This window comes from Xenopus laevis, chromosome 7S, assembly GCF_017654675.1.
Source record: "Xenopus laevis strain J_2021 chromosome 7S, Xenopus_laevis_v10.1, whole genome shotgun sequence".
In the NCBI taxonomy this organism is placed as follows: Eukaryota; Metazoa; Chordata; class Amphibia; order Anura; family Pipidae; genus Xenopus; species Xenopus laevis.
In genome coordinates, this window is record NC_054384.1 from 22,632,355 (window position 1) to 22,658,929 (window position 26,575).

The 26,575-nt window shown below is 40.7% G+C and overlaps 1 protein-coding gene across 4 annotated transcripts in view; it reads left to right on the forward strand.

The window, feature by feature from the left end:
• The first annotated feature begins 434 nt into the window (after positions 1-434).
• Positions 435-26,575, forward strand: part of ccar1.S (cell division cycle and apoptosis regulator 1 S homeolog) — a 32,980-nt gene continuing 6,839 nt past the window's right edge. Inside the window, exons 1-20 of one of the 4 annotated variants that reach the window (XM_041570990.1) lie at positions 435-697; positions 2,825-2,946; positions 7,897-8,069; positions 8,271-8,315; positions 9,114-9,146; positions 9,249-9,442; positions 10,082-10,196; positions 10,593-10,791; positions 10,984-11,113; positions 12,464-12,625; positions 15,258-15,483; positions 15,564-15,677; positions 17,184-17,350; positions 18,016-18,226; positions 18,931-19,011; positions 22,034-22,219; positions 22,775-22,966; positions 24,036-24,272; positions 25,315-25,411; positions 26,275-26,372. In XM_041570990.1, coding sequence (XP_041426924.1) covers positions 2,871-2,946; positions 7,897-8,069; positions 8,271-8,315; positions 9,114-9,146; positions 9,249-9,442; positions 10,082-10,196; positions 10,593-10,791; positions 10,984-11,113; positions 12,464-12,625; positions 15,258-15,483; positions 15,564-15,677; positions 17,184-17,350; positions 18,016-18,226; positions 18,931-19,011; positions 22,034-22,219; positions 22,775-22,966; positions 24,036-24,272; positions 25,315-25,411; positions 26,275-26,372 — 2,736 coding nt within the window. In that variant the 5' untranslated portion in view covers positions 435-697; positions 2,825-2,870. Of the gene's footprint in view, positions 698-2,824; positions 2,947-7,896; positions 8,070-8,270; positions 8,316-9,113; positions 9,147-9,248; positions 9,443-10,081; positions 10,197-10,592; positions 10,792-10,983; positions 11,114-12,463; positions 12,626-15,257; positions 15,484-15,563; positions 15,678-17,183; positions 17,351-18,015; positions 18,227-18,930; positions 19,012-22,033; positions 22,220-22,774; positions 22,967-24,035; positions 24,273-25,314; positions 25,424-26,274; positions 26,373-26,575 lie in introns of all 4 variants that reach the window. The other 3 variants (XM_041570991.1, XM_041570989.1, XM_041570988.1) reach the window with 3 other exon arrangements.

Sequence of the window (26,575 nt, forward strand, 5' to 3'; positions counted from 1 at the left end):
ATTAATGGTGTGTTGAGATTTTCTCTCAAATGGTTTTACCTCAGAACAACCGAGGGCAGTGGGTGGAATGGAAGTTGGAAAATACCTATACCATTGTGTCCTGATAAACGAGTGCAGGGGGATTATGGGAAAAGGTTTTCCAGTAATTTAATCCCTTCATTCAGACCTGCCCAGACATATCAGGATGATGAACATCAGCAGCATCCCTGATAATATACTATTTTACTCTGGCCCTTTAACAACTGACAGCAGCTGGGATGTGTAGTTCTAAAAAACACAGCTGGAGGGCAATATCTCCCCACTGTAATGTTCAGGCACACATACACACAGTACAAGTCCCTTCATCATGACACGAACGGGGAATAACACTGCCCTCCCTCTCAGCTGGTAATTAATCTGAGCCCTGAGCGTCTACGGCTCAGAGACTATCCAGCCCACGCACGCACAACTCGTTTGTTTCCATCGCTGGGTTGTCACGTGGTGAGTCAAGAGGGAGATCAGCGTGTAGACACGCCCCCACATGACATCATTCTATCCCTCCCTCTACATGTCACGACTTCCTCAAAGTATCAATATGGAGCTTTTGCGGCCCATCCAGAGGAAGGAGCAGAGCGTTTGAATGTTACACAGAATTGTGGCGTCAGAAAGTTTAAATGTCAGAGAGAGGCAACATTGCGCAAGGAAGGGATTGCTAAAGGTAGGTGCTGCTGTGAGAGGAAAATGCGGGGATCAAGGGAGGGAGTATGTGTCTGCTGTTCAATACAATGTTTTGTTTCTGGGACAAAGCCTTGCAGTGAGATGGGCACTGATACTTAACTGTGCACTCGAACCCTGGCTGCAGGGACTGAGACAGGCCCAGGACTCCTGGCTACAGGCACTGAGATGGGCCCAGGACTCCTGGCTGCAGGCACTGTGGTCTGATCAGCACTGCTGGCCCATGGGGCAGCTCAATCGTCTTGTAAATTGTAATCTGATGTCCTTTAAACCATTCATTCTAGCCTCTCTTTTATAAAGAAGGCTATTTTGGGCAATCTACAGAGAGGATTTCATTGAAGTCTTTCTAGACTACTCTGATATTGTATTGGCATTGCAAAAGCCATACGTCAGAGATGTTTAAAAGGATACTGTCATGGGAACATTTTTTTTCTTTTCAAAACACCTCCGTTAATAGTGCTGGTCGTGCAGAATTCTGCACTGAAATCCATTTCTCAAAAGAACAGATTTTTTTTTTTATATTTCATTTTGTAATCTGACATGGGGCTAGACATATTGTCAGTTCCCAGCTGCTCCCAGTGACTTGTGTTCTGTTAAATTTCAGTCACTCTTTACTGCTGTACTGCAAGTTGAAGTGATATCAACCCCCCCCCCCCTCTTTTCACCCCCAGCAGCCTAACAACAGAACAATGGGAAGGTAACCAGATAGCAGCTCCTTAACACAAGATAACAGCATCCTGGTAGATATAAGAACAGCACTCAATAGTAAATCCAGGTTCCACTGAGACACATTCAGTTACATTGAGTAAGAGAAACAACAGCCTGCCAGAAAGCAGTTCCATCCTAAAGTGCTGGCTCTTTCTGAAAGCACATGACCAGGCAAAATGACCTGAGATGCACCTACACACCAATATTACAACTAAAAAATACACTTACTGGTTCAGGAATGACATTTTATATGGTAGAGTGAACTATTTGCAGTGTAAACAGTGTAATTTAGAAATAAAAACTACATGATAAAAATCATGACAGACCCCCTTTAAAGGAGAAACCTTCCACCCCACATAGACCCCCTCCTCTTCCTCCAGCCTAGCTGCTAGCCCAGGCAAATGCCCCTAACTTTTTACTTACCCCTCTGTGCAGATTCAGGGATCCGAGTTCACTGCAGCCATCTTCCAGGTCTTCAGTAATCTGAGAATGAGAACGGCAGAGCAGCGTATGTGCAGTCGGAGCAATTTCCCGGTCGGCGATAACTGCGCATGCGCCGAAATGGATGTAAATTGCTGTAGCGCCGTAAGAAGACCCAGAAGATGGCTGCTGTGAACTCCGATCCCTGAATTTGTCTGCGGTAGCAGCTAGGCTGGGGTGGAGGAGGGAGGTTAGGTCTATGTGGGGTAAGGGGGTCCGTTTTTTTTTAATAAGGTTTTGCTGGTTAGGGTCAGCTGTGGGCTGAGTTTTTTCCTGACCCGCACATTACTAACAGCACTGGAACAACTAAGATAATTTTACTAACTAAGCTATTGCTTTTAACCCTTCCCAACCCGAGGGCATCCAGTGGCATATATAGTCTCCATTCTGCATATAGTCTGGTGTGTTGTTACTCAGCCAGATTTATTATTCCAGAGGCCACTGACAACATATCTACAGCTAATTGCAAAGAGTTATATTTTCCTCTTGTGGCTAAATAGCCAAATAGCTAAAATGAAAATGTTACTAATTACTTTAATGATGCAGCTGGACTATATTAAGTACCAGAGGACATCTATGCTTTATATATTTGTGGCATTTCTGTATATGGTATGAGTCAAGTTACAATGTTGTTTCTACTTTAGCTGTAACATTATTATTTAGTTTACTTGTTGCTTTCAACTGGTCAAGCCCACAGTTACATCAGGGCTATTACTGGGCACTTAGTTGACCTTACTGGTTGCTTGTATTAATAATATCACAGAGAGCCAATACATAATTTAGGCTTATATTATTTCAAGCCTTTTTTTTCATAAACAGCATCACTAACCCAGTGCTTAGCTAAGGAGTATGTGTATTCATTCAGCAACTTAACATGTGTGTGTTGCCAATAAATGCCTAGATGTATGCACTATTTTAACAGGTCATATCTATAAAAGCAGTCCCAAACTGCTGACCATCCAACCTCCATGGCTCAGTTTGGTAGACAGAAGAATCCCCCGCCATGGGCCACCCAGTTTACAGCAGCTGCTGTGTCACAGCCAGGTAAATTTATATGCTGTTATTTCTTGTTCTTGATTTTTTGCTGTGGTTTGGTATCCTGAAATCCGAGGAGAACTCTCTCAGGATGACTGTATATTAAAGGGATACTGTCATGGAAAAAAACAAATTTCAAAATGAATCGGTTAATAGTGCTGCTCCAGCAGAATTGTACACTGAAATCCATTTCTCAAAAGAGCAAACAGATTTTTTTATATTCAATTTTGAAATCTAACATGGGGCTAGACATATTGTCAATTTCCAAGTCATGTGACTTGTGCTCTGATAAACTTCAATCACTCTTTACTGCTGTACTGCAAGTTGGAGTGATATCACCCCCTTCCCTTTTCCCCCCAGCAGCCAAACAACAGAACAATGGGAAGGTAACCAGATAGCAGCTCCCTAACACAAGATAACAGCTGCCTGGTAGATCTAAGAACAACACTCAATAGTAAAAACCCATGTCTCACTGAGACACATTCAGTAACATTGAGAAGGAAAAACAGCAGCCTGCCAGAAAGTATTTCTCTCCTAAAGTGCAGGGGCAGCTGGGAAATTGACAAAATGTCTAGCCCCATGTCAGATTTCAAAATTGAATATAAAAAAAATCTGTTTGCTCTTTTGGGAAATGGATTTCAGTGCAGGATTCTGCTGGAGTAGCACTATTAACTGATGCGTTTTGATTTCAAATTGTGAATTGTAGTACATCTGTTAGTTTTTCTTATATGAGCATTACAGTACTTTTTCGGCTTCTTTGTAGACCATTAAATATAGACGAATACAGGTATGGGATCAGTTATCCGGAATGCTCGGGACCTGGATTTTCCGGATAATGTATCTTTCTGTAGACAATTCATACCTTGTCTACTAGAACTAGTTAATCATGTAAATGTTAAATAAACTCAAAGGCTGGTTTTGCTTCCAATAAGGATTAATTATATCTTGGTGTGGATGAAGTACAAGGCACTGTTTTATTATAACAGAGAAAAAGGAAATCATAGACCACACACACTCCATGTACTGGTCTTTATCCGCTTTAAAAAAAAAAAAAGCCTCAGCTGAATCAAGCAATGTGGAAGCCTGTGCAAATAATAACAGCCAAGGAAAGTTGGTTGCACATTATAAGGAATGTGCCTTTTCTCCAGGTCTGCTTGGGGGACACAGGGACAGTGGGTATAGCTGGAACCACTAGGAGGCAGGACACAATAAAAAAAATAGAAACTTGATCCCTTCTCCTCCTGCTTTACCCCTCCTCTGTAGGCAAAGACACCCAGTTTTGTTGTGTCCTCAGGAGGTTAGGACTGTCTCCTGCATTCAGGAGTATTTTACTAACTATTTTGCTCTTCTTTTTATTTCATTACAATTCCTTCACATTATATGGAGCTGGACAGCTACACTGAGTAGTCTGATCCATTACTTCAGGATGTCACCGGGGTCTCTTGTGCTGTGCACTGACCATCCAGCATTGATTCCCTCCCTCTGACATACAGAGAGAGGATGCGCTGGCCGGGACACAGGGCTGAGGTATAGCCAGGTTCATCCTGTTGCTCAATCCTCCTTATATGCCCCAAGGATCCCTACACTACAGTCTGGGAACTCCTGCCGTGGCTCATTTAAGGTTAGCATATATCCTTAATAGCAGCCTATTCACTCTCTGAGCCCCCCTCCCCCCCCTGCACAAACCATCTGCCTTTATAGCACAGCAGTATAGGAGACTTTGTTGCAATCTGCAGGTCACTAGGTCAGACCCAGGCAGTATGTTCATCAGCCTCCACCAAACACAAAGGCTGGCAATGGGAATGGCACTTATGTTTCCTACTGTCCTCACTGTCAGCAGCGCAAGAGAGTTATTGTGGGCTTAGCACCGGTTGAGCACCACTATTTTACAAGCGACTTCACCTGGGCTGTCTTTCACTCCACCTGTGGAAGCATTGGCATTGGTCAGATTTTGCGCTTACTGTATGCGCACGCGGTGCACAACCCTGAAGTGTGCGCCGGTGCCTTAGGCGCCATTTTTCGAAGGCGTGCGTCGGCACCATAAGTCACTGCTAGGGGAGGGGCCACTCTTCGCACTCTTCATTGCGCGCCCAGGCAGCTACTTCCCATTGATTCTGGAGGAGGTTTCTCTTCCGTCGTCGCTCCAGTCTCCATTACTAGCAGACTCACCATGCTGGGCAGAGCTCTTCCCCAGCTTCTCTGCAGCGCAGCCCCCCCCCTGTTTTTTCTTAGAACAGGACAGTACTTCTGACACAGTGGGGTTTTTAACTTAATTCCTCTCTTACAGGAACAGCTTGTGTACACCATGTCTGAAGGTACAGGTGATCCAGGCCATCAACTACTGCATCGGTTAAGTATTTAGCTTGTGCCAAATGCCGCAAACGCCTGCCATCTGGTCACAAGAACCCTCTGTGTTCCACGTGCAAGCCACCTTAGGCTGTTACGGAAACTTCAGAACTCCACCCTCAGGTAAGCCAAGCCTCCCATGGGGACCCATCACGTCATTTCTCTGGACATAAAGGATGCCTACCTTCATGTCCCAATTTTCCGTCCCCATCAGAGATTTTTGCGATTTGCCTTCCAAAATCTCCACTTCCAATTCCAGGCCCTTTCCTTTGGCCTGACTTTGGCCCCTCGTGTCTTTACCAAGATTATGTCGGTAGCCACTGCTCTAATCCGCACCAGGTGGATCTCCATAACTCCTTTTTCTGGACGATCTCCTGATCAAGGCACCTTCCTTCACAGAGGCCCAGCAGGCGTTGCACTTCACTATGGTTCGGTTACAGGAGTTGGGTTGGTTCATCAACCTGGACAAGTCCTCATTAACCCCGAGCAAATGCATGGTCTTCCTCAGGATGCAGTTCAACACCCAGACACACAATGTCCCACCGACAAGGTCTAGCATCTACGGACCCTCGTGTGGTCTCTCCTCTCAAAGTCATCCCACACTGCGAGATTCTACATGAAGGTGTTGGGAGTCACGATTTCAATGATAGAAGCCGTTCCCTTCGCCCAGCATCACCTCAGGGAGCTTCAGTGGAATATTCTTGCGGCCTAGAGGCGCAAATCCCTTCTCCTGGAATTTCGTCTATCCCACAGGACTTGAGTCTCTCTTCTCTGGTGGATGCAAACCAGTCACCTGACCAGGGGCAGACCCCTAGGGGATACACAATGGTGACTGCTCACCACAGATGCAAGCATCTCCGGGTGGGCAGCAGTGCTGGACGGTCCGCCAACTCGCTGGTCTCTATTGGAACTACGTCTTCACATCAACCTTCTCAAGATATAGGCAATCTGACTCGCCTGTCAGCCATCTTCATTCCAAGTCTCTTAAACTGGCAGATTCTCAGAAGACAATGCCTAGATCCCGGCGAGTGTTCTCTAAAGGACGACATCTTTCACAAGATAACTCAAAGATGGGGGACGCCAGAGGTCGATCACGTCACAATCGAAAAGTTCCTCTCTTCTTTGTAAGGTCCAGGGACCCTTCTCATTCCAAGAACGATCAAGAAGCTTCAGAGAGAACACTCTACTCTCATCCTCATAGCTCCAAGATGGCCCCATCGATCCTGGGTCTCGGATCTAGTACATCTCTCAGTAGAGGAACCTGCCTCTCATCCCAGACCTTCTCTCTCAGGGTCCAAACCTTCACCTTTGTCCTGCCAAGCTCAATTTGATGGCGTATCTACTGAAACTGCGATCCTGAGACGGAAGGCGTTCTCTGACGCTGTCATTCTACCATGCATGCAGCCCACAAACTGGTCTCCACCAAGACTTACCATCGAGCCTGGTCCACTTATTATCGGTGCTGTCAACGTAATGGTTTCAATTCACTGAAGTTTTCCACTCCACACCTTCTGGCCTTTATACAGGAGGGACTGTCCTTGGACATGTCCCTTGGGTCGCTGAAATCTCAGTTCTCTGCACTTTCTATCCTGTTCTCGGCACTTTCCAGACTTCTCGCCTTGCTCCCGATGTTAAGATTTTTCTTCAGGGAGTGGCCCACATAAAACTCCCAGAAAGGTTCACCAGTGCCCAATTGGGACTTAACCCTAGTCCTACGTGCCCTGCAACACGCTCCCTTGAGCCCATGGATTCTATTCAACTTCAGTGGCTCACATGGAAAACTGTTTTTCTGCTGGCTATTGCCTCAGCACGGAGAGTATCAGAGATCTCTGCCCTCTCATGTAGGTCTTCTCTGTTGACCTTCCACAACGACTTTCGAAACCAAGCCTCAGTGAAACAATTGTGCAAGGCTGCAACGTTGACTTCAGTCCATACTTTTTGCCAAATTTTACCAGTTTGGCACCTTTGCGGCATCTGACACCGGCGCTACAGCAGGAAGGTATCACGTAGGCCTCTACTTCCCGCCCTTGATTCAGGGGACAGCTTTGGTACGTCCCCACTGTCCCTGTGTCCCCCAAGGAGATTTTGTGTACTCACCGTTAAATCTCTTTCTCTTCAGTCGCTTGGGGGACACAGGGCTTCCCTCCCTGGATAGAGTCCTTCTCTTGGCTTCAGACTTGGTTGACTCAACCATCTGTTCTTCTTGTAATTAGTTATCAGTTTTTCTGTTCATTATTAATAATCTCCTGTTTCTCCTTTGGTACGAACTGAGTGTCTCTGCCTACAGAGGAGGGGTATAGCAGGAGGGATCAAGTTTCTATTTTTTTATTGTGTCTTGCCTCCTAGTGGTGCCAGCTATACCCCACTGTCCCTGTGTCCCCCCCCAAGCGACTGAAGAGAGAGTTTTAACCGTGAGTACACAAAATCTCCTGATTATACACTTAATGGTACACTATAATATAAAAACTAATATTTATTGCTTTACTGTGCAGCTGATTTCTGCAATATATTTGTATACTACAATAAACTGGTCCTCCTGCTTCTTCACAAATTGTCATATATAGTTTTGTTTTAGTTGTGATGGAAACCTCATGATTTGTACTCTGTTCTCAGCTCCTCTTGCTGTTCAGCAGCCATCAATGTTTGGGGCATCCCCCTCCATTTATACCCAACAGTCTGCACTTGCAGCAGCTGGCCTCACCTCTTCTTCTCCAGCAAACTATCAGCTAAACCAGACGGCAGCATTACAGCAACAGGCAGCAGCTGCCGCTGCTGCTCTTCAGCAGGTAAAATCATTTCCTCATATAAGTTCAATAAATGTGTTTATGGGGGTGGATGAAAAAATCTGCCAAGAAAGTGCTTAATCATGATACAATCAGAGATATATTAAGTCTACGTTAACCATTGCACTTGATGGACATTAAATTATTTGTTTGCTTTTATGTTTTTAATTTGACTCAAAGCAATACATTTTGCTATATTTTCAGCAGTATGCCCAGCCCCAGCAGACTATATACAGTGTGCCACAGCAGGTCTGTAGAAAATTGCATGTTTGTGATTTCGTGGATATTGTTTTTATAAATACATTTAAATATTTTCATGACTCTGTATTTAAAGCCTTTTAAAGTTTATATCAATTTCCAGTAAACAGACATTTTCTTCCTCTGCTTAGGAACTGACTACTTAAGGGTCTGTGTATATGTCTGTTTACACTTGTTCATCCCAGGGTCTCACAGCCTAATTTAGCCATATCTAAGTTAGGGAACGCCATGGAGCATCTAGCGACTTTTTGCAGAACAAGCAGAGTTCTTGGTTGCTGGGAAGTGCTGATGGAGATATTTTGTTAACGTCTTGACATTGTTGCTGTCTTTAAGTGATACTTGTTGTGGACTATTGCTGATTCACACAGAAGGTGTATTGCCTGATGTTAATTTGACAGAAGCCCTGCTGGACGCTTCAAGATTTTTTATTTCTGGTGATAAGTGTTTCACAAATTGAAAAGCGGCATGGGCTTGTACAAAGGCAGCATAATCTGTTCTAAGTTTTCAATATTCTGTTCTAAGTATGGTAAAGCAAAGTTCCTAATAATAAATATTGATTGATATTGACTGAATTGTGCCGATGGTTTAAAACAGCAGTCCCCAACCTTTTTTGGCCTGTGGACCGGGGGAGGGGGTCGGGATGGGTCAGCGCCCAATTCAGTAGCGCTGTTGTCCAATTCTGGAGTGCAGCGTCCAATTCGGTTCAAGACTGTCCGCTGTCCTGCGGTTGGGGACGCCTGGTTTAAAATGTATTCTGATAATTTCCTTATCTCCTTTTACCTCCTCTAGCTGCAGCAACCACAGCAGGCAATATTAACTCAGGTAAGTGTAAATGCATTATATTGTCAGCAATTACAAATATGTAGTTGTAATTAAACATAAGCTTATTGCTAACTGTGCTTTTTTTTTTTTCATTTTTTGCAGCCAGCTGTAGCTTTGCCCACAAGCCTTGCCCTGTCCACTCCCCAACAGGCTGCCCAGATAACAGTTTCATATCCAACACCAAGGTCAAGTCAGCAGCAGACTCAGCCTCAGAAGCAAAGAGTATTCACAGGGGTTGTTTCCAAGCTCAATGAGACATTTGGATTTGTGGATGAAGATGTATTTTTTCAACTTACGTAAGATATTCTATATATGATTTCATTGCGTTTTGAAAGGTCACATTTAAGGAACCAAATATATCTCTATTTGTGATGGGATGTCCACTACACAGACAACCAGCGAACCTAATTAGACCCCATGCACAGAATTAATTTACTAAGATGGGAATGGATAACTCAATTGACCTGCACAGAGCGCTCATTTCAACCCATTTGAACAAGCCAACTGTGATCCAGGCTGATAAATCTGCCCACCTTCACTAATGTTCTTATGGCTGAATTGAAGCAAATACCATCAACAATGTTTCACCATCTAATGCTTTCCTAAAAGAGTAGAGGTTGAACTAGCAATAAAAAGAGGTGCATTGTCATACCCGGAATGTACCAAATCTTGTATTAAGTTTGAGATCCAGTCAGATGTCAGCATTTCTAGCAGAATTTGGATTAGTCCAAATTCTAATACTTCATTTCTTTTATGTAAAAAAATATGGATCGCTTCACTATAACTATATGGTACCTGGGGAGTAATTGCATATATTTTATAATACAGAGTTTTGAATTTCCTGTTGTTGGCAACTGAGGCACAAGCAGAAGCTTTAGCTCTAATATATTATATTTACCTGCTTGTAAAGACAGTAAATCATTTTGTTTTCGCAGAGCTGTTAAAGGAAAGTCACCCCAAGCTGGTGACCGGGTGTTGGTGGAAGCCACTTACAATCCCAATATGCCATTCAAATGGAATGCGCAGAGGATCCAGACTCTTCCAAACCAGGTATTTAATTATGGGACACATAGATATGGGTTACTGCTTTACTTCCTGACTGAAATATTGTGCAGTAAACACCTAGTAATAAGTAATATGCATGCTATCTAGCTATTGATTTTCATGATTTATTTTTTTTAGATGTGCAGCAATTCTGACATTTTGATTTGACACTGGGTGGTGTTTATAATTCACTATTGTGATTGTATACAGATGGGAAAGCTAGCTGCAGGAGTCAACTGCTGACCATTTTGTTATTGATTGATGCTACTGGGTGCAGTTACATCCCTAGTCAAATTGCATAGTTTGTTTTTGATTGCAATTCACTTGCATTATTCCAACATAATTATTTTTTTTTAATTGCTTTCAGTTTCCTGTCTTAAATTTCATGCTTTTGTGCTATAGAATCCAGCTCCAGTTCAGCCAATGATAAATAATCCTCCTGCTGTCATGCAACCTGTTGCACAACCTACTGCCTATGCGGTTCAGACTCAGCCACCTCCTCAAGCACAAACTCTTTTTCAGGCTCAGATGTCAGCTGCCACACTCACCCCTTTGCTTCAGACTCAACCATCTCCTCTCATACAACAACCACAGCAGAAAGGTAAATTCGTTACAAACATGTAATTTCCTGTTCTACAGAGAACGATCAAAGAAAATTCCCTAGCATGTAGAAACTGCAGGAGGATTAATGCTCGAGTGAGTGTTGAAATAAATGCTGTGATTTACTTAGCATTATTGTGAGCATGTTATACATTTCTTATTTAATTTTTCCTTTTGCATTTTTCTGTTAAAGCTGGATTAATACAGATACCTGTTCGCATTTCGTCACAACCACAGCCTGTGCGAAGAATTGAGCCGCCATCCCGATTTTCTAGTAGAAGTGATAGAGGAGATTTAATTTCAAGCCGGAAGGATGACCGAAGGTGCATTAAAATATATTAGGATCCTCTTTACCTGTTATATCAGTTATATTTTTGTTTGTAATCTGTATCTTTGATTGTATAGAGCTGTGTATTGTACAGTGTGGAATATATTTTTATATATTTTGATTTTTAAATATTATAACAATATAAAACACCTGTATATATTCATGGGGCCTAAATCAAATACTTCCCTCCCTGGTGAGGCCTTCAAGTTTTCCTTCAGACATAGTTACATAGTTAAATTGGGTTGAAAAAAGACAAAGTCGATCAAGTTCAACCCCTCCAAATGAAAACCCAGCATCCATACACACACCCCTCCCTACTTTTAATAAAATTCTATATACCCATATCTATACTAACTATAGAGTTTTGTATCACAATAGCCTTTGATATTATGTCTGTCCAAAAAATCGTCCAAGCCATTCTTAAAGGCATTAACTGAATCAGCCATCACAACATCACCCGGCAGTGCGTTCCACAACCTCACTGTCCTGACTGTGAAGAACCCCCTACATTGCTTCAAATGAAAGTTCTTTTCTTCTAGTCTAAAGGGGTGGCCTCTGGTACGGTGATCCACTTTATGGGTAAAAAGGTCCCCTGCTATTTGTCTATAATGTCCTCTAATGTACTTGTAAATTGTAATCATGTCCCCTCGCAAGAGCATTTTTTCCAGAGAAAACAACCCCAACCTTGACAGTCTCCCCTCATAATTTAAGTCTTCCATCCCTCTAACCAATTTAGTTGCACTTAGTCTCTGCACTCTCTCCAGCTCATTTATATCCCTCTTAAGGACTGGAGTCCAAAACTGCACTGCATACTCCAGATGAGGCCTCACCAGGGACCTATAAAGAGGCATAATTATGTTTTCATCCCTTGAGTTAATGCCCTTTTTTGTGCAAGACAGAACTTTATTTGCTTTAGTAGCCACAGAATGACACTGCCCAGAACTAGACAACTTGTTATCTATAAAAAAGCCTAGATCCTTCAGTTTTCCAACTTAGACAAATCACTCACAAAGTGGCAGCATCCTGCATGGAACCTATAGTTCTGCCCTATTTAGTATCATCTGCATGGTCGCTTTTGCATCTTCCTTTATTGTATATAGTTATTTAAGGCTTCATGTTTATTGGTAACCTCCTGTTTTGTGCTTTGGTACAAACTGGTCTGGCTCTGCCTGGGAGCTGGGGTAAAGCAGGAGGAGGAGAGATTAGTTTGTTTTTTTTGTTGTGTCCTGCCTCCTAGTGGTGCAAGCTATACCCCATTGTTCCTGTGTCCCCCCAAGCGAGAGAAAGAGATTTAACGGTGTGTACACAAAATCTCCTTTTATCAACCTTCTCCTATCTCCTTTAGTCGTGAAAGAGAGAGAGAGAGACATAGATCCCGCGATCGATCCCCTCAGAGGAAAAGATCACGAGAAAGATCTCCACGGCGAGAAAGAGAGAGGTCACCAAGGAGGCCAAGAAGGGTTGTACCTCGATACACTGTTCAAGTTTCCAAGTTCTCTTTAGACTGGTAAGTTTTTTATTATAACCATTACAGTTAATTGAGTGTGCAGGCTTGTGAAAGATGTGACTGTCTTAATGAATACCTTGCATAGTGGTCACAGAGATATAAAATTAAATTAAGGCGTTGTAGATGTTTTGTTGTTCACCTTAGATAAGAACAATGCATTTGTATGCAGAAGAGCAGGGATCCTTGGATGGTTGCTGGTGATCAGATTCCAAATATACTGGTGCTCACTCTGAATGGTGCAGGATTTTCCAATCAGTATATGTGAAGCCAGGGTGGTGGTTCCATGTTCATTTGTACATTTTCTTTATTTTTACACACATAAGCCTGAGGAAGAGACATTCTGCAAGGATTTAAATTATGCCTAATAGTATATCTACTATAGGTAAATCTAAAAACAACTGGACTTGCTGAGTAATCAAAGAAGACATTTCACTACTCGTCCGAGCAGCTTCTTCAGTTCAACTGACTGGTGTGGCGTCCTTTACAGAACACTTAGTGGACAATAACATCAAGTTCACAAGGGAAGATGTCCACGAGAACAAACTTGCCTTTTTGGAATGTTTGATATGCATCCAAGAGGGGGGGTAACTTGAAGACTGAAGTATATTGGAAATCCACTCATACGGATCAATATCTGTTGTTTGATTCCCACCATCCGCTGGAACACAAACTGGGTGTCATTAGAACTCTGCACCACAGGGCGGAATGTGTGGCAACTGATACAGAGTCCAAAGACAAAGAGCAAAAACATCTCAGAGGAGCTTTGAAAGCACGTGGCTACCCAGACTGGGCCTTTGTCAAAACAGCAGCAACCAAGCCCAACAGGAACACCAATAGAAATAACCGCCCGGAGACACATAGTAGGCGAAACAAAGTCATCCCATGTGTAGCTAGAGTGTCAGAGAAACTCAGGAGGATTTTCAACAAACACCATGTCCCTGTGTTTTTCAAACCTAGCAACACACTGAGACAAAAACTGGTACACCCAAAGGATCGAACACCAAAAGAAAAACAAAGCAATGTGGTATACGGAGTCCAGTGTAGCGAGGAGTGCACAGATCTATACATTGGGGAGACAAAACAACTAATCTCCAAGTGAATGGCTCAGCATAGGAGGGCAAACTCTACAGGGCAAAACTCAGCTGTCTTTCTACACCTAAAAGTCAAGGGACACTCCTTTGAATATAGCAAGGTCCAAATCTTGGATAAAGAAGACCGCTGGTTTGAACGAGGCGATTCATGTCAAGGTGGAGAAACCATCCCTGAACAGAGGTTCGACACCGCCTGTCTGCTACATACAATGCTGTTCTAACATCTGTACCCCAGCGGTTTCAGAACACTTCACACATCCATTCATGCAACTCTCACAAGTAACACCTGTTTCTAGGAGTTGCATGACACATTGGATAATCCTATCACAGTAACTACACAGAATCTACAGAGAAGAGTTACAATGTGCCATTGTAAATGGATTAGTGGAAGAGTTCATATGCCGAGAACTTCCCACACCAGTCTGTTGAACTGAAGAAGCTGCTCGGATGAGTAGTGAAATGTCTTCATTGATTACTCAGCAAGTCCAGTTGTTTTTAGATTTACCTATACTAGATATACCATGGCCTGGATGAATGAAAATCTTCATAGTCATATGCATAAGTGTGTTTTGCCATGCACACTTTGGGGCATGTTATCATAGGATGAAGGGACAATGCTCCACAGAATTCTCAGAAACAGTATTTCAAAAGCACATGCAAGTGGATATGACTCTATTGTATTTGTGTTTTTTTTCGGAATCTTCCTCATCTTTTAAGTTGCAAATTCAATAGTCCAAATCTAGCAAACCCCTCACTTTTCCATTCCCTTTTGACTGGGGTCTGAATGAAGGAGAAGACCATGCTCATTTTTAGCCAGATTAGCCTAGACTTCTGAATTACTGGGAAAAAAAACATACAGTAATAGCGCAAGCCTTTATACACAATAAGTATCACTGTGATCGGATGACATTTCCATGTCTGGGGGGTGTAGATGTCTGGGGTGAAATCCTGTACTCCTTTGGAGGCATGGCACAGGGTAGTTGAATACACCTTCCCAAGAAATACTAAAATCTCTTCCTTCAGAAGGCAGTTTCTTTCCCCCCTCCACAAGCACTATAATAAATGCATCCAGACTTTAATTCCTCTTAAAAGGTCCCTCTCCCTCAGTATTACACTCCTCCTCTGGCTCCTGTTTTATTTGTGAAGTGTGCTGAACTGTAATATATTAGCCTAGGCAGCCATACACGTTCTGAACTTCTACACTTTTCTTAACTGATCAGTCCACAGGCCTAACAGTGTGAGAGCAAATGAGGGGCCACTATCTATTGTTCCATTTATTCATGCAAAGCACACAAACCATTGGAACAGCAGAAAGTGAAGCTTCTTCACCTCCCGGTGCACATGCATGTGTAGTTTCTTGTAATGTTTTGTCTGTATGACCTTCAAAAATGTTCTCAAATATTTATTTTGTGAATAAAAAAAAATGTTAAAATTTTTTTAATTTAAAACTCGACATGAATAAATATTTTTATTAACAGGGGAGCATCTAATTTCTAATTACTCTCCCTCAAAGTGTTCCTTTTTTTATTTGTACCCGATAGCCCAGGATGTGATACAATGGAGCTAAGGCGACGTTACCAGAATCTCTACATTCCTAGCGATTTCTTTGATACTCAGTTCACATGGGTAGATGCATTTCCTATCTCACGATCATTTCAGCTGGGCAATTACAGCAACTTTTATATTATGAATAAGGAAGTCGATCCTCTGGAGAAAAACACTGCAATTGTGGATCCCCCTGATGCTGATCATACATACAGTGTTAAGGTTTGTATTATGACTAACAAAACTAATTTGCTACGGCAACAGAAATGCATCACATCTTTAAAATATATATTTTGAAACAGGTAATGCTGTTAGCAAGCCCTTCCTTGGAAGAGTTGTATCATAAATCGTGTGCTCTTGCTGAAGATCCTATAGAAGTTCGGGAAGGATTTCAGCATCCTGCAAGATTAATAAAGGTATTAATATTTAAAGGTCTACTGAGAGTGCTTATCTGATCCCCTTCCTCCTGCATATTTCTTTATGACTGTGTAAGATTTTAGAGCTGTGCTGACCACTAATGAGCTGAGTATTATGTTAATAGTCACTGAATGTGAGGCTCTGCAAGCAATCTGGCATGAACTAGATGCCAATTTTATTATTGTTCCAAATAATAGCAGTGTGGAGTTCAGCTAGTGAGGTCATTCATTCTGTGAAAAAACATGTCAATTATGGCCCTTATTTAAGGAAGGAAGTCAGCAAATGTTGTGCATGCTGGTTATAGTGCATTTCTCTATGAAATTGGGTTGTTCCAGACATTGTTCAGAAGAACAGCATAGTTTGATTAAAAAGTTTATTGGAGAGTGAAAGACATGCAGATGATTGGCTGCTCAGCTAAAATGATCTCAAATGCTTTAAAATGGCAACCAAAAGCTGAAAGACGTGGAAGAAAACAACCATTCAAATGGATAGAAGAATAGCCAAATGGCAAAGACTCCATGTCAATGATCAGCTTCAGGAAGTTACCTGTGAGTACTGTTCCAATTAGAAGACGCCTATATGAAGTAAAGCTATTGGCAAGAAGCCCCTGCAAAGTCCCATTGTTGAAAAATATGACGTGCTGAAGAGGTTACAATTTGAATTTAGAACACTTCGACTGGCCTAAAGAAAAATGGCGCAACATTTTGTGGACTAATGAAAGCAAGATTGTTCGGTCTAGGGGTCGCAGACGACCCCCCAAACACTGAATTCAAGTCGCAGTACAGTGTGAAGACAGTGAAACATGGTGGAACAAGCATCATGATATGGGGATGTTTCTTATACTCTGGTGTTGGGCCTATTTATCGCATACCAGGGATCATGGATCAGTTTCACTACATCAATATACTTGAAGAGGTCATGTTGCCTTATGGTGAAGAGGAAATGCCCTTGAAATGGATGTTTTAACAAGACAATGACCCCAAACAGACTGGCAAAACAAAGAAATGTGGAAGAGTTGAGGAATGTAACAGATGCCAGAGGTTTGTGGACTCCATGCAACACAGATGTGCAAAAACACTGCTTATACAACTAAATATTAGTTCAGTAATTCAAAGGAAAGCAAAATCTCAAAACATATTTCACTTTATACAGTGAATGTTTGAGTTTGTAAAGAAGAATGCAGACGCTGCTATTTTTTTGGAACAGCCTAATATCTTTTAATATCTAATAATCTTTTCTTCACCATCTGTAAAGGTATAACACAAATGTGATCAATTTCTCTTCATGTTTTGCTTTGGAATAGAAGGGGCAGTGTTCCCAGTGCATTTGTGTGTATGGAAATAAAAGCTATCATAAGGATTTGGAGCTTTATTTTTTTAAACATACTGCTTTTATTCTGAACACAACTGTACATTTAAATAGAATGCTTTAGAGGCGATATTGTTAATGAAAAATTTGTGTAACATTTTTTCCTTTTGGTGTACTTTTCTCTGTTTCCTGATTAGTTTTTAGTGGGAATGAAAGGTAAAGACGAGGCTATGGCAATAGGAGGACACTGGTCTCCTTCCCTTGATGGACCTAATCCAGATAAAGACCCTTCTGTACTCATCAGGACAGCTGTCCGCTGTTGTAAGGCCCTGACTGGCATTGAGCTGAGCTTGTGCACACAGTGGTAAGTACTTGTCCTAAGGTCGGGGTAGCATCCTATTTTCTTAACTTCTGTGGTGACTCTCTCTGCTTCCTGGCTCTAGAGTTGTCTTCATAATAACTTTTGAGGGTTCTGAATTTCCGGTAGGTGCCAAATCTAGTGTATTTTTACTATCGTCACTAATTATTGCTAAGGAACGTTTATTGGTTCTTCTTTTTGTCAACTGTTATGTATATTTTGAAGACTGTTTTTTTTTTTTTTTTTTCTTCCATACCCAGCTACGGATCGTCAAGAAGAAACCTCTTGCTTTGCATTTGACATTAAACAAAATTGTCGCCGTGTTTTCTAACGGTATTTCAAGCTTTGTTGAAAAACAACAGTCTGGATTCTTATATGCATTATGCTGGGCTAAATTGTAAATGTATACTATACACTCACAGATATTCATGTAGCTACACAGTAATTCTTTTTTCATTTTTGCAGTAACGTCACAACAATGCTTTGATTTACCTGAAGAAAAACAATGGCTTGTATAATTGTATTTATTTTTTTCTATTATTTTTCAATTTTTATAATTTTTTTTGTAGATAACCATCTAGCTGTTCTTGATGTGCTACCAGAGAACTAGGCTCTTTTAATAAATGCATTATAGATTTTGGTTTTCCAACGTGCTTCTTCCCTTGCAACAGGTACCGTTTTGCAGAGATTCGCTACCATCGCCCTGAGGAGACCCACAAGGGGCGTACGGTTCCTGCTCATGTGGAGACAGTGGTTTTATTTTTCCCGGATGTTTGGCATTGCCTTCCCACCCGCTCAGAGTGGGGAAACCTGTGCCGCGGATACAAGCAGCAGCTGGTCGACAAGCTTCAGGGTGATCGCAAGGAAGCTGATGGAGAACAGGCACTGAACGCTAATCCCTTTTTCTATTCCCGCTTCTCGCAGGCACAGGAACACAGGCACAGGAACACAGGCACAAAGCACAGCACACATTAAACACATACTTCAAGGGAACATGCCTTGCGTCGTCTGCAGTTTAGTGAATACCAGCCTTTGGGGAGTGGAAAAGGGTGGCGGTGCTAAAAATTCTAATTCGCTGGTTTTAAAACTTGATTGTTTATCTTGTGATAGAAATAGTTGCTGCAAGCTGGCGCAGTTGTTTAAACAAATGTGGCCTTCTCACTGTCTTACCACTTTGCAAATGTTTATACATTTACCTGTTTCATCCCAAAATTGATAAGATAATAACTTCAAAAAAATTCAAAACCGTTTGGATTTTAGGTCATTAATGGGGTGCAAAGTAGACAGCAATGGATTTATCATGGGGGAGGGCCTATAATTACAGAGGCTTGAATATGAACACTGGAAAGTCATCGTAGACAAGCAGTGTTTGTATTTCCTAATTGTATTCATTTTATTCATCATCCTTTATTTCACAGATCTGGCTTTGATTAGTTGTCAGTGAAAGAACTAGTATGTTCTTGTGCCTTCACAAAAGTTTTAGGAGAAGAAAATGAGAAATTGCGACCTTGCTACTTGCACGGCCCTGCGACACAATTTTATTTCTTTACAGATGATTTAACCATTTAATCATATGTCTTCATTAGGAGGAAGAAGATAAAGATGGTGATGCAAAAGAAATTTCTACTCCTACCCATTGGTCAAAGCTTGACCCGAAGATAATGAAGGTACATTCATCAACTTCTTTTTTTTTTTTCAGGACTTAAACAGGAAAAAACGAACTGTTTATACTAAAGAGCACAAAATCCCTCACCTTTTAACAGACAATATTAATGTATGATTACTATATATACACACAAAAAAAACAATCTGCGTGGGTCTATAAAAGAAACCCGGAAGTCGGGAGCTGGGGGAGGGCAGGCCGTGCAGAAAAACCTGACCCGCGCATCACTAAAGTGTTTACTGTCCTGTGACCCTTTAAATAGGCTTGGTTAAGCACAAGTGATATTGTGTTCTACTTGTTATACTATATGGCCAAACATCTCATTCTGAAACCCAGGGTTTTAATATGCAGATTGATCTGCCCTTTGCTGTTATAACTATCTTTAGAATTTTGCTGCAAGTACTAACTGTTGGAATTGTGTTGGTGGTAATTGCATCTGTTCAGCCCCAAGTTCATTAGAGAGGTATGGTACTGACGTTGTGAGGTCAGACCTGACTCACAGTCCACTTTTTATTTCATCTATGGAGTCAAGTTCTACCATTTACATCTCCACAAGCCTGTTCTGTATAATCCATGCTTTTAGAATAGGGACACTATTGTGTGAAAACAGGAAAGTGTCTTCTCCAAACTCGCCTCAAAGTATGCAAGAGGCCAATGGCTGTGACCTTCACTCCACGCCAGCATTGCTTGGCAATGCACATGGGGCTTTTTGCCTTTCAATGCCCATAAACAGTATAAATTTTCTTGTTCTTGTGCTAATGTTGCTTTCAGAGGCTGTGTGGAACTAAACAGTGATTATCACAACTATGGACATATATTAGAATTGGTTGTCCACAAAGTGCCTTCGCATTGTCTTGTAGACACTGTAGAGAATGTGATTAAAGGATAGAACATCTCTAAATGAGATAGAACATCTCTAAACAGGCATGTATTCAGAATATATTTGAGACATGGGTTGATGGATTATGTAAAGGATTGGAATTTGGCAGATAAGTCTCATAGGGGAAAGTGCATATCCTACTGAAACTACAAATTTTACCATTTAGTTGGGTTTGATTACTTGTTATTTCATTGTTTTAGAGTAGTTCTGCTATATTATTCAAAAGTGGTAGAAAAGTAATTATGAGACTGGATTTCAGTTTGAATTTGAGTTGAATCCCTGAAGTGTTCAGGAGTATATTCTAGAGAATAGTATGCAAAAACTAGATAGCTAAAGATCAAATATCACTCTGGGATGGGGAAATGCTTGTCCATTGTATGTAAGATATCTGACCATTTGGGTAAAGGGCAAGGGGAGAAATTTGATAACATGTAATTTAGGAGGATGGCAAGGCTTTAATAGGGTTATCTCTAAATGAGTTTGATTAGTGTTTGTTTAAATGTTTTAGGAATTATGTCAAAACCAAAAAAACAAGTAAGTTTCTACTACATGTACTGAATCTGTGAATGATGTACCCCTACTTTCACATGAAAACGTTTGGGAACCCCTCTCAGCCTGCATAATAATTTACTCCACTTTCAACAAAAAAGATAACATTGGTATGTCTTTCATTTCCAAAGGAAAATGAAGTACTGGGGTGTTTTTTGTTTTTTTTAGTGAAGCAGTATTCAGTTGTATGAAATGAAATCAAATGTGAAAAACTGGCTTTGCAAAAATTTGGGTACCCTTGTAATTTTGCTAATTTGAATGCATGTAACTGCTCAATACGGATTACTGGCAACACCAAATTCTTTGGATTAGCTCTTTAAGCCTTGAGCTTCATAGGCAAGTGTGTCCTATCATGAGAAAATGTACAGTATTTACAGTAAGGTGGCCAATTGCACGTTGTGCTTCTGTTTGACGCTCCTCTGAAGAGTGACACCATGAGATCCTCAAAGCAACAAAAAGCTATCTCAGAGGTTTAAACTGTCACTTTCAACTGTAAGGAATAGAATCAGAAAATGGAAGGCCACAGGCACAGTTGCTGTAAACCCCAGGCCAAGAAAAATACCCAACCCAAAGATCACCTCCTTGCAAAAAACTCATTTTGACAAGCCACAGTCATTTTGGAACAAAGTGATTTGGACTGATGAGACAAAAATGGTTATTTGGTCATAACAAAATGTGCTTTGCATGGCGGAAGAAGAACACCGCATTTCAAGAAAAACACATGCTACCGACTGTCAAATTTGGTGGAGGTTCCACCATGCTGTGGGGCTGTGTGTCTAGTTCAGGGACTGGGGCCCTTGTTAAAGCCGAGGGTCGGATGAATTCAACCCAATATCAGCAATTCTTCAGGATAATGTTCAAGCATCAGTCGCAAAGTTGAAGTTACACAGGGGTTGAATATTTCAACAAGACAATGACCCTAAACACACTTCGAAATCTACAAAGGCATTTATGCAGAGGGAGAAGTACAATATTCTGGAATGACCGCCACAGTCCCCCAACTTGAATATCATCGAAAATCTATGGAATGATTTGGAGCAGGCTGTCCATGCTCAGCAGCCATCAAATTTGGACGAATGGTCAGAAATACCGCCATCCAGAATCCAGACACTCATCAAAGGCTATTGGATTCGTCTAGAGGCTGTTACATTTGCAAAAGGAGGCTCAACTATGTATTCGTGGAATATCTCTGTTCGAGTGCCCAAATTTATGCACCTGTCTAATTTTGTTATGATGCATATTTTCTGTTAATTCAATAAACTTTATTTCACTGCTGAAATACTATTGTTTCCATAAGGCATGTTATATATTAAAAGGAACTACTTTGAAAGCTCAGCCAATGATAAACAAAACTCCAAAGAATTAAGAGGGGGTTCCAAACTTTTTCATATGACTGTGACAGGAAAAATATAAGCTATTTGTGTGCGTCTTTCTGGCCACGTCATTAAAAAAACCTGTTCCTTTCAGCGGCTGCAACATCAGTGCCCTTTGGAAAGCATTTACAATTTCTACCTGTGAGAGTAATCTCAGTTACCTTGTATTATATTACACTCTGTTTTTGTAACTTTCCGTATAAACAAGAGCTTCTTTTTCCAAGGTAAACGATCTTCGTAAGGAGCTAGAAAGTAGAACCCTTGGCTCTAAAGGTCTGAAATCTCAACTTATTGCTCGACTGACAAAACAGCTACGTATAGAGGAACAAAAAGAAGAGCAGAAAGAACTTGAAAAATGTGTGAAAGAAGAGAAAGAGGAGGAAGAAAGGAAATCTGAGGATGATAAAGAGGTTTATTAAAATTTGGTTTTATTTTGTTCTAAAGCAGTTTGGGTTTAGCTGTTCCCATATTCCAAGTGTTAAGGAAAAAAACCTTAAGTTCAAGTTGACCTCGCAATTTGTAATGATTTTCTGAATAAGACTAGACACAATTATTACGTTTGTACACAGTCGTGCTTAGTTCAGTAGTTGTATCATTGCCAGAGTTCTCTGAATAAAAACTGGTAGGAATTTATATATGATGCAGTGGCATTGCAGTGCATTTAGATATGATGCAGTGGGACTGAGCGTGACCATTTATCAGAAGCTGGCAGTGAAGCATTTTTATTTACTAATAGTTCTATAAAGTTTACAGTGGCTAAAATTTTAGATGTACTCTAGAGTACTGCTTACTGTCTATAAATTATGCAAATAAATAAGATCAAGGTCATATATATATATATATATATATATATATATATATATATATATATATATATATATATATATATATATATATATATATATATAAAGCAATGACTCGGCACTCACAGTTATATAATATAGTAATGTGTATATAATTATTAGGAAGAGGAGCAAAAACGACAAGAGGAATTGGAACGCCAGAGACGTGAAAAGAGATATGTGTTGCCAGATGAGCCGGCAATTATTGTTCATCCAAACTGGTCTGCGAAAAATGGAAAGTTTGATTGCAGCATCATGTCCCTTAGTGTTTTGTTAGACTACCGAATAGAGGACAATAAGGAGCATTCGTTTGAGGTGAGTTATTTCTTTCTAGTTTGTATGCCTTCTGATGTTAGAAAGACAACCGCGTAGCTACAGCTCTAGTACTAGCTGTCCATTTATAAAAAGTATTTGATTTCAGGAAAAGTTATTATAATTAGATTATGCCTTCACTCATATACATTTGCAGTCAGTAAGTATATAGCTAAGGACCTTGAAAAAGGGCACAGTACTTTTTTTGTTACTAGGAGCTTTAAGGTACCATTTTCTTGAAATTACCATTTTTGGGTTTGTCACAGTTCAGTACCACTGGGGTTTATTTACTAATCAGGGATCCCCAACCTTTTGATCCTGTGAGCAACATTCAGAAGTAAAATGAGTTGGGGAGCAACACAAGCATGAAAAATGTTTGTGGGGTGCCAAATAAGTGCTGTGATTGGCCATTTGGTAGCCCCTATTTGGATTGTCGACCTACATTGAGGATCTGTTTGGCAGTGCACCTGGTTTTTATGAAACCAAAACTTGCTTCCAAGCCTGGAATTCAAAAATAAACACCTGCTTTGAGGCCACTGGGAGCAACATCCAAGGGGTTGGAGAGCAACATGTTGCTCACGAGCTACTGGTTGGGGATCCCTGTACTAATGTGTAGTTAGTACATTAATTTTGCCATACCAATTAACCTAATCCAAAACACTAATTTCCGTAGAGCAGTCCCCGGTAATAAATATGCTTTCTTGTTTAGAGTAATACATTCAGCTTTGTGTATTCCATTCAGGGCATTAATGGATATTTCCATGGAGCACAAGTGGCCCAATCATTCTCATTATAAATTGCCAAAAATGTGACCTATTGCCCCATTGGGGCGAGGCACATATTTATAGCTTAGATAGAAACATGTTGTTAGTGCCTTTAACAGCAATTCCTGCTAAAAATGTAGGCTTTGGGTCCTTAAACCAGATAATCTTTAGTTTTACCTTGTTTTTGGTTGTATTGAGAATTCACTGGTAACTAATTCCTGCTAAATTGCCATTAGTGCTTCGATTCACTTTAGATAACCTGCCTCGTCTGCATTACCAGTGTAAGTTACGCAAGACTCTTATTATAGGTATCACTGTTTGCTGAACTATTTAATGAAATGCTCCAGAGGGATTTTGGAGTGCGTATATACAGGGAGCTTTTAGCTCTCCCTGAGAAAGAAGAAAAGAAAGACAAGGAGAAAAAATGCAAGAAAGAAGACAAAGGAGAAAGGAAAGAGGATAAAGATGACGATGATGAGCCAAAGCCTAAACGAAGGAAATCGTCAGAAGAAAAGATAAAGCTGGAGGAGAAGGAGGAAAGAAAGGTCTGTGTTCAGTATTCTGACTATAGATCTATAAAATGCCCTTTTGCTCTCTGTTATGTTGTAGTATTCTAGACCAATTCCCGTCCTTCCTTTTGGTTATTTTTTTAGTTGTTGAACCACCAGTATCTCCTTTCTTTTTCTTATTTCTTAATCTGCAGCTACTAATGCAGCCAAAATAACTCACCTCGGCTCTTGTTAACTTTAACTAATGCAACCAGGACCGTCCAGAGAGAACAGATGCCCAAGGCAAGGGCACCTGCTCGCCCACCTGCCCCATCCGCTCGTCACCATACTTTCCCTATAACCAACCTACTCAACACACTACTAGTCTGAAACTAGAAGTACAGCCAGAACCCTTCTCTTTCCTGCAGCTATTTGCACAACCAAATCTCTCTTTTAAAGGAAAACTAACACAAAAACGTGAATTTTTTATATTAAAATACAATGAACTCGTGCCCTGCGCAGGTAAAAGAGGTCTGCTTCAGAAACAATACTATTTTCTATATAAACAAGCTGCTGTGTAGCAATGGAGGCAAATGAAATATGGCTAAATAGTACATGCTGAATAGCCTTTAACAGATAAGCTCTGCAAAATATAATTTTCTACAGAGCTCATCTGCCATGCAACCTGAGCCTTTTCCTCTTTGATTGGCTGCCCCCACAGTTGCACAGCAGCTTATTTATATAATATGTAATAGCTATAGTTTTTCCAGTGCAGGGCAACATTATGATTTAGTTACTTTAAACCAGTTTAATTTTTCCAGTACAGCTGGAAATCCTCTCCTGATCTGCACTATTAGTACAGACACAAGTCTGATAGGCTGCAGAAAGTGGCACAACCACAGCTCCTCTCCTAATCAACAGCAATTATGTGAATGTGAAATTTTTGTACAGAACCCACCTTGCATAAAGCAAAGTGTTTCCTATCTGCCTAGCCCCAATTTTGACCCTGCACATTTGCTAGATATATATATATAAAAGGTCATGTAGTCTTGCATTGATCTGTTTTTGAATAATGACATTTTTCACTGTAATGTTACAGAGAGATGACAGGAGAAAGGAGGATTACAGAGAGGAAGATGATCTGGATTATGAGAACCAAGATGACGATGAACCAATAGCAGCAGAAGAAGATGACGGTGATTTTGATGGTTTGTAAAATGTGATGGCATGTATTAAAACAGACAAATACAAGAGTCCTCTGCACTCAACCCAATATCAATATATTTAAGACAGAGACATTTTGTGCATGCTGCTACTAAAAAATACCTTACCCTATAAACAAAACAGGGATTGTTTGTCCATATATTGCAATATATTTAAGATGGCCAACTATGTCAAAGTCATCCCATATCTGGCCAGTCCTACGCTTAATTTTCATCTGATTCATTAAGAATTCTATTGCTTCATTATACATTTTACAAAGGGACTAAGTTTTACTTGCAACTCGCTTGCTTTCAAGGTTAATACTCCCAAATATGGTTGCCTTTTTATTGGCCACAACCGGGATCACCTTACCATAGCTGGAAAAGGTGGCACGTATTAAAAGTATTTAAAAGTATTTTAAATTATTTATATATACAGGTATGATACCTGTTATACTTGGGACCTGGGGTTTTCCAGATAATGGATCTTTCTGTAATTTGGATAGTCATACCTTAACTCTACTAGAAAATCTTGTAAACTTAAATAAACCTAACAAGCTGGTTTTGCTTCCAATAAGGATTAATTATATCTTAGTTTATATCAAGTACAAGGTACTGTTTTATTATTACAGAGAAAAAGGAAATTATTTTTTAAAAATCCTTTTGGATCATTTTATTATAATAGTCTATGGAAGACAGCCTTTCCCTAATTGAGACCTTTCTGGGTAACGGGTTTCCTGATAACGGATCCAATACCTGTATTATACTGTTAGGATTAATATAAATACACATAATGTCCTGTGATTAATGATTTCCCTAATATTGCTGGTTAAATAATGGTGATGTTTGCATTGCAGACAGAGAGAATGACGATGATGACTCAAGCAGTAAGGATAAACGGGAAGAAAAAAGAGATGGCAACAGATGTAGCAAGGAACAACAATCCAAAGATAAGGTGTGCTTGATAGATGGGCCTAAAGATCCAGGGGCAAATTCACTAAAGGACGAAGCGCCTAACGCTAGCGTCAATTCGCTAGCATAGCACATTTTCCTTAATTCGCCGATTCACTAACGGACGCACTAGTGTTACTTCGCACCCTTACGTCTGGCGAATTCGCGCAACGGACGTAACTACGCAAATTCCCTGAGGCGCAAATT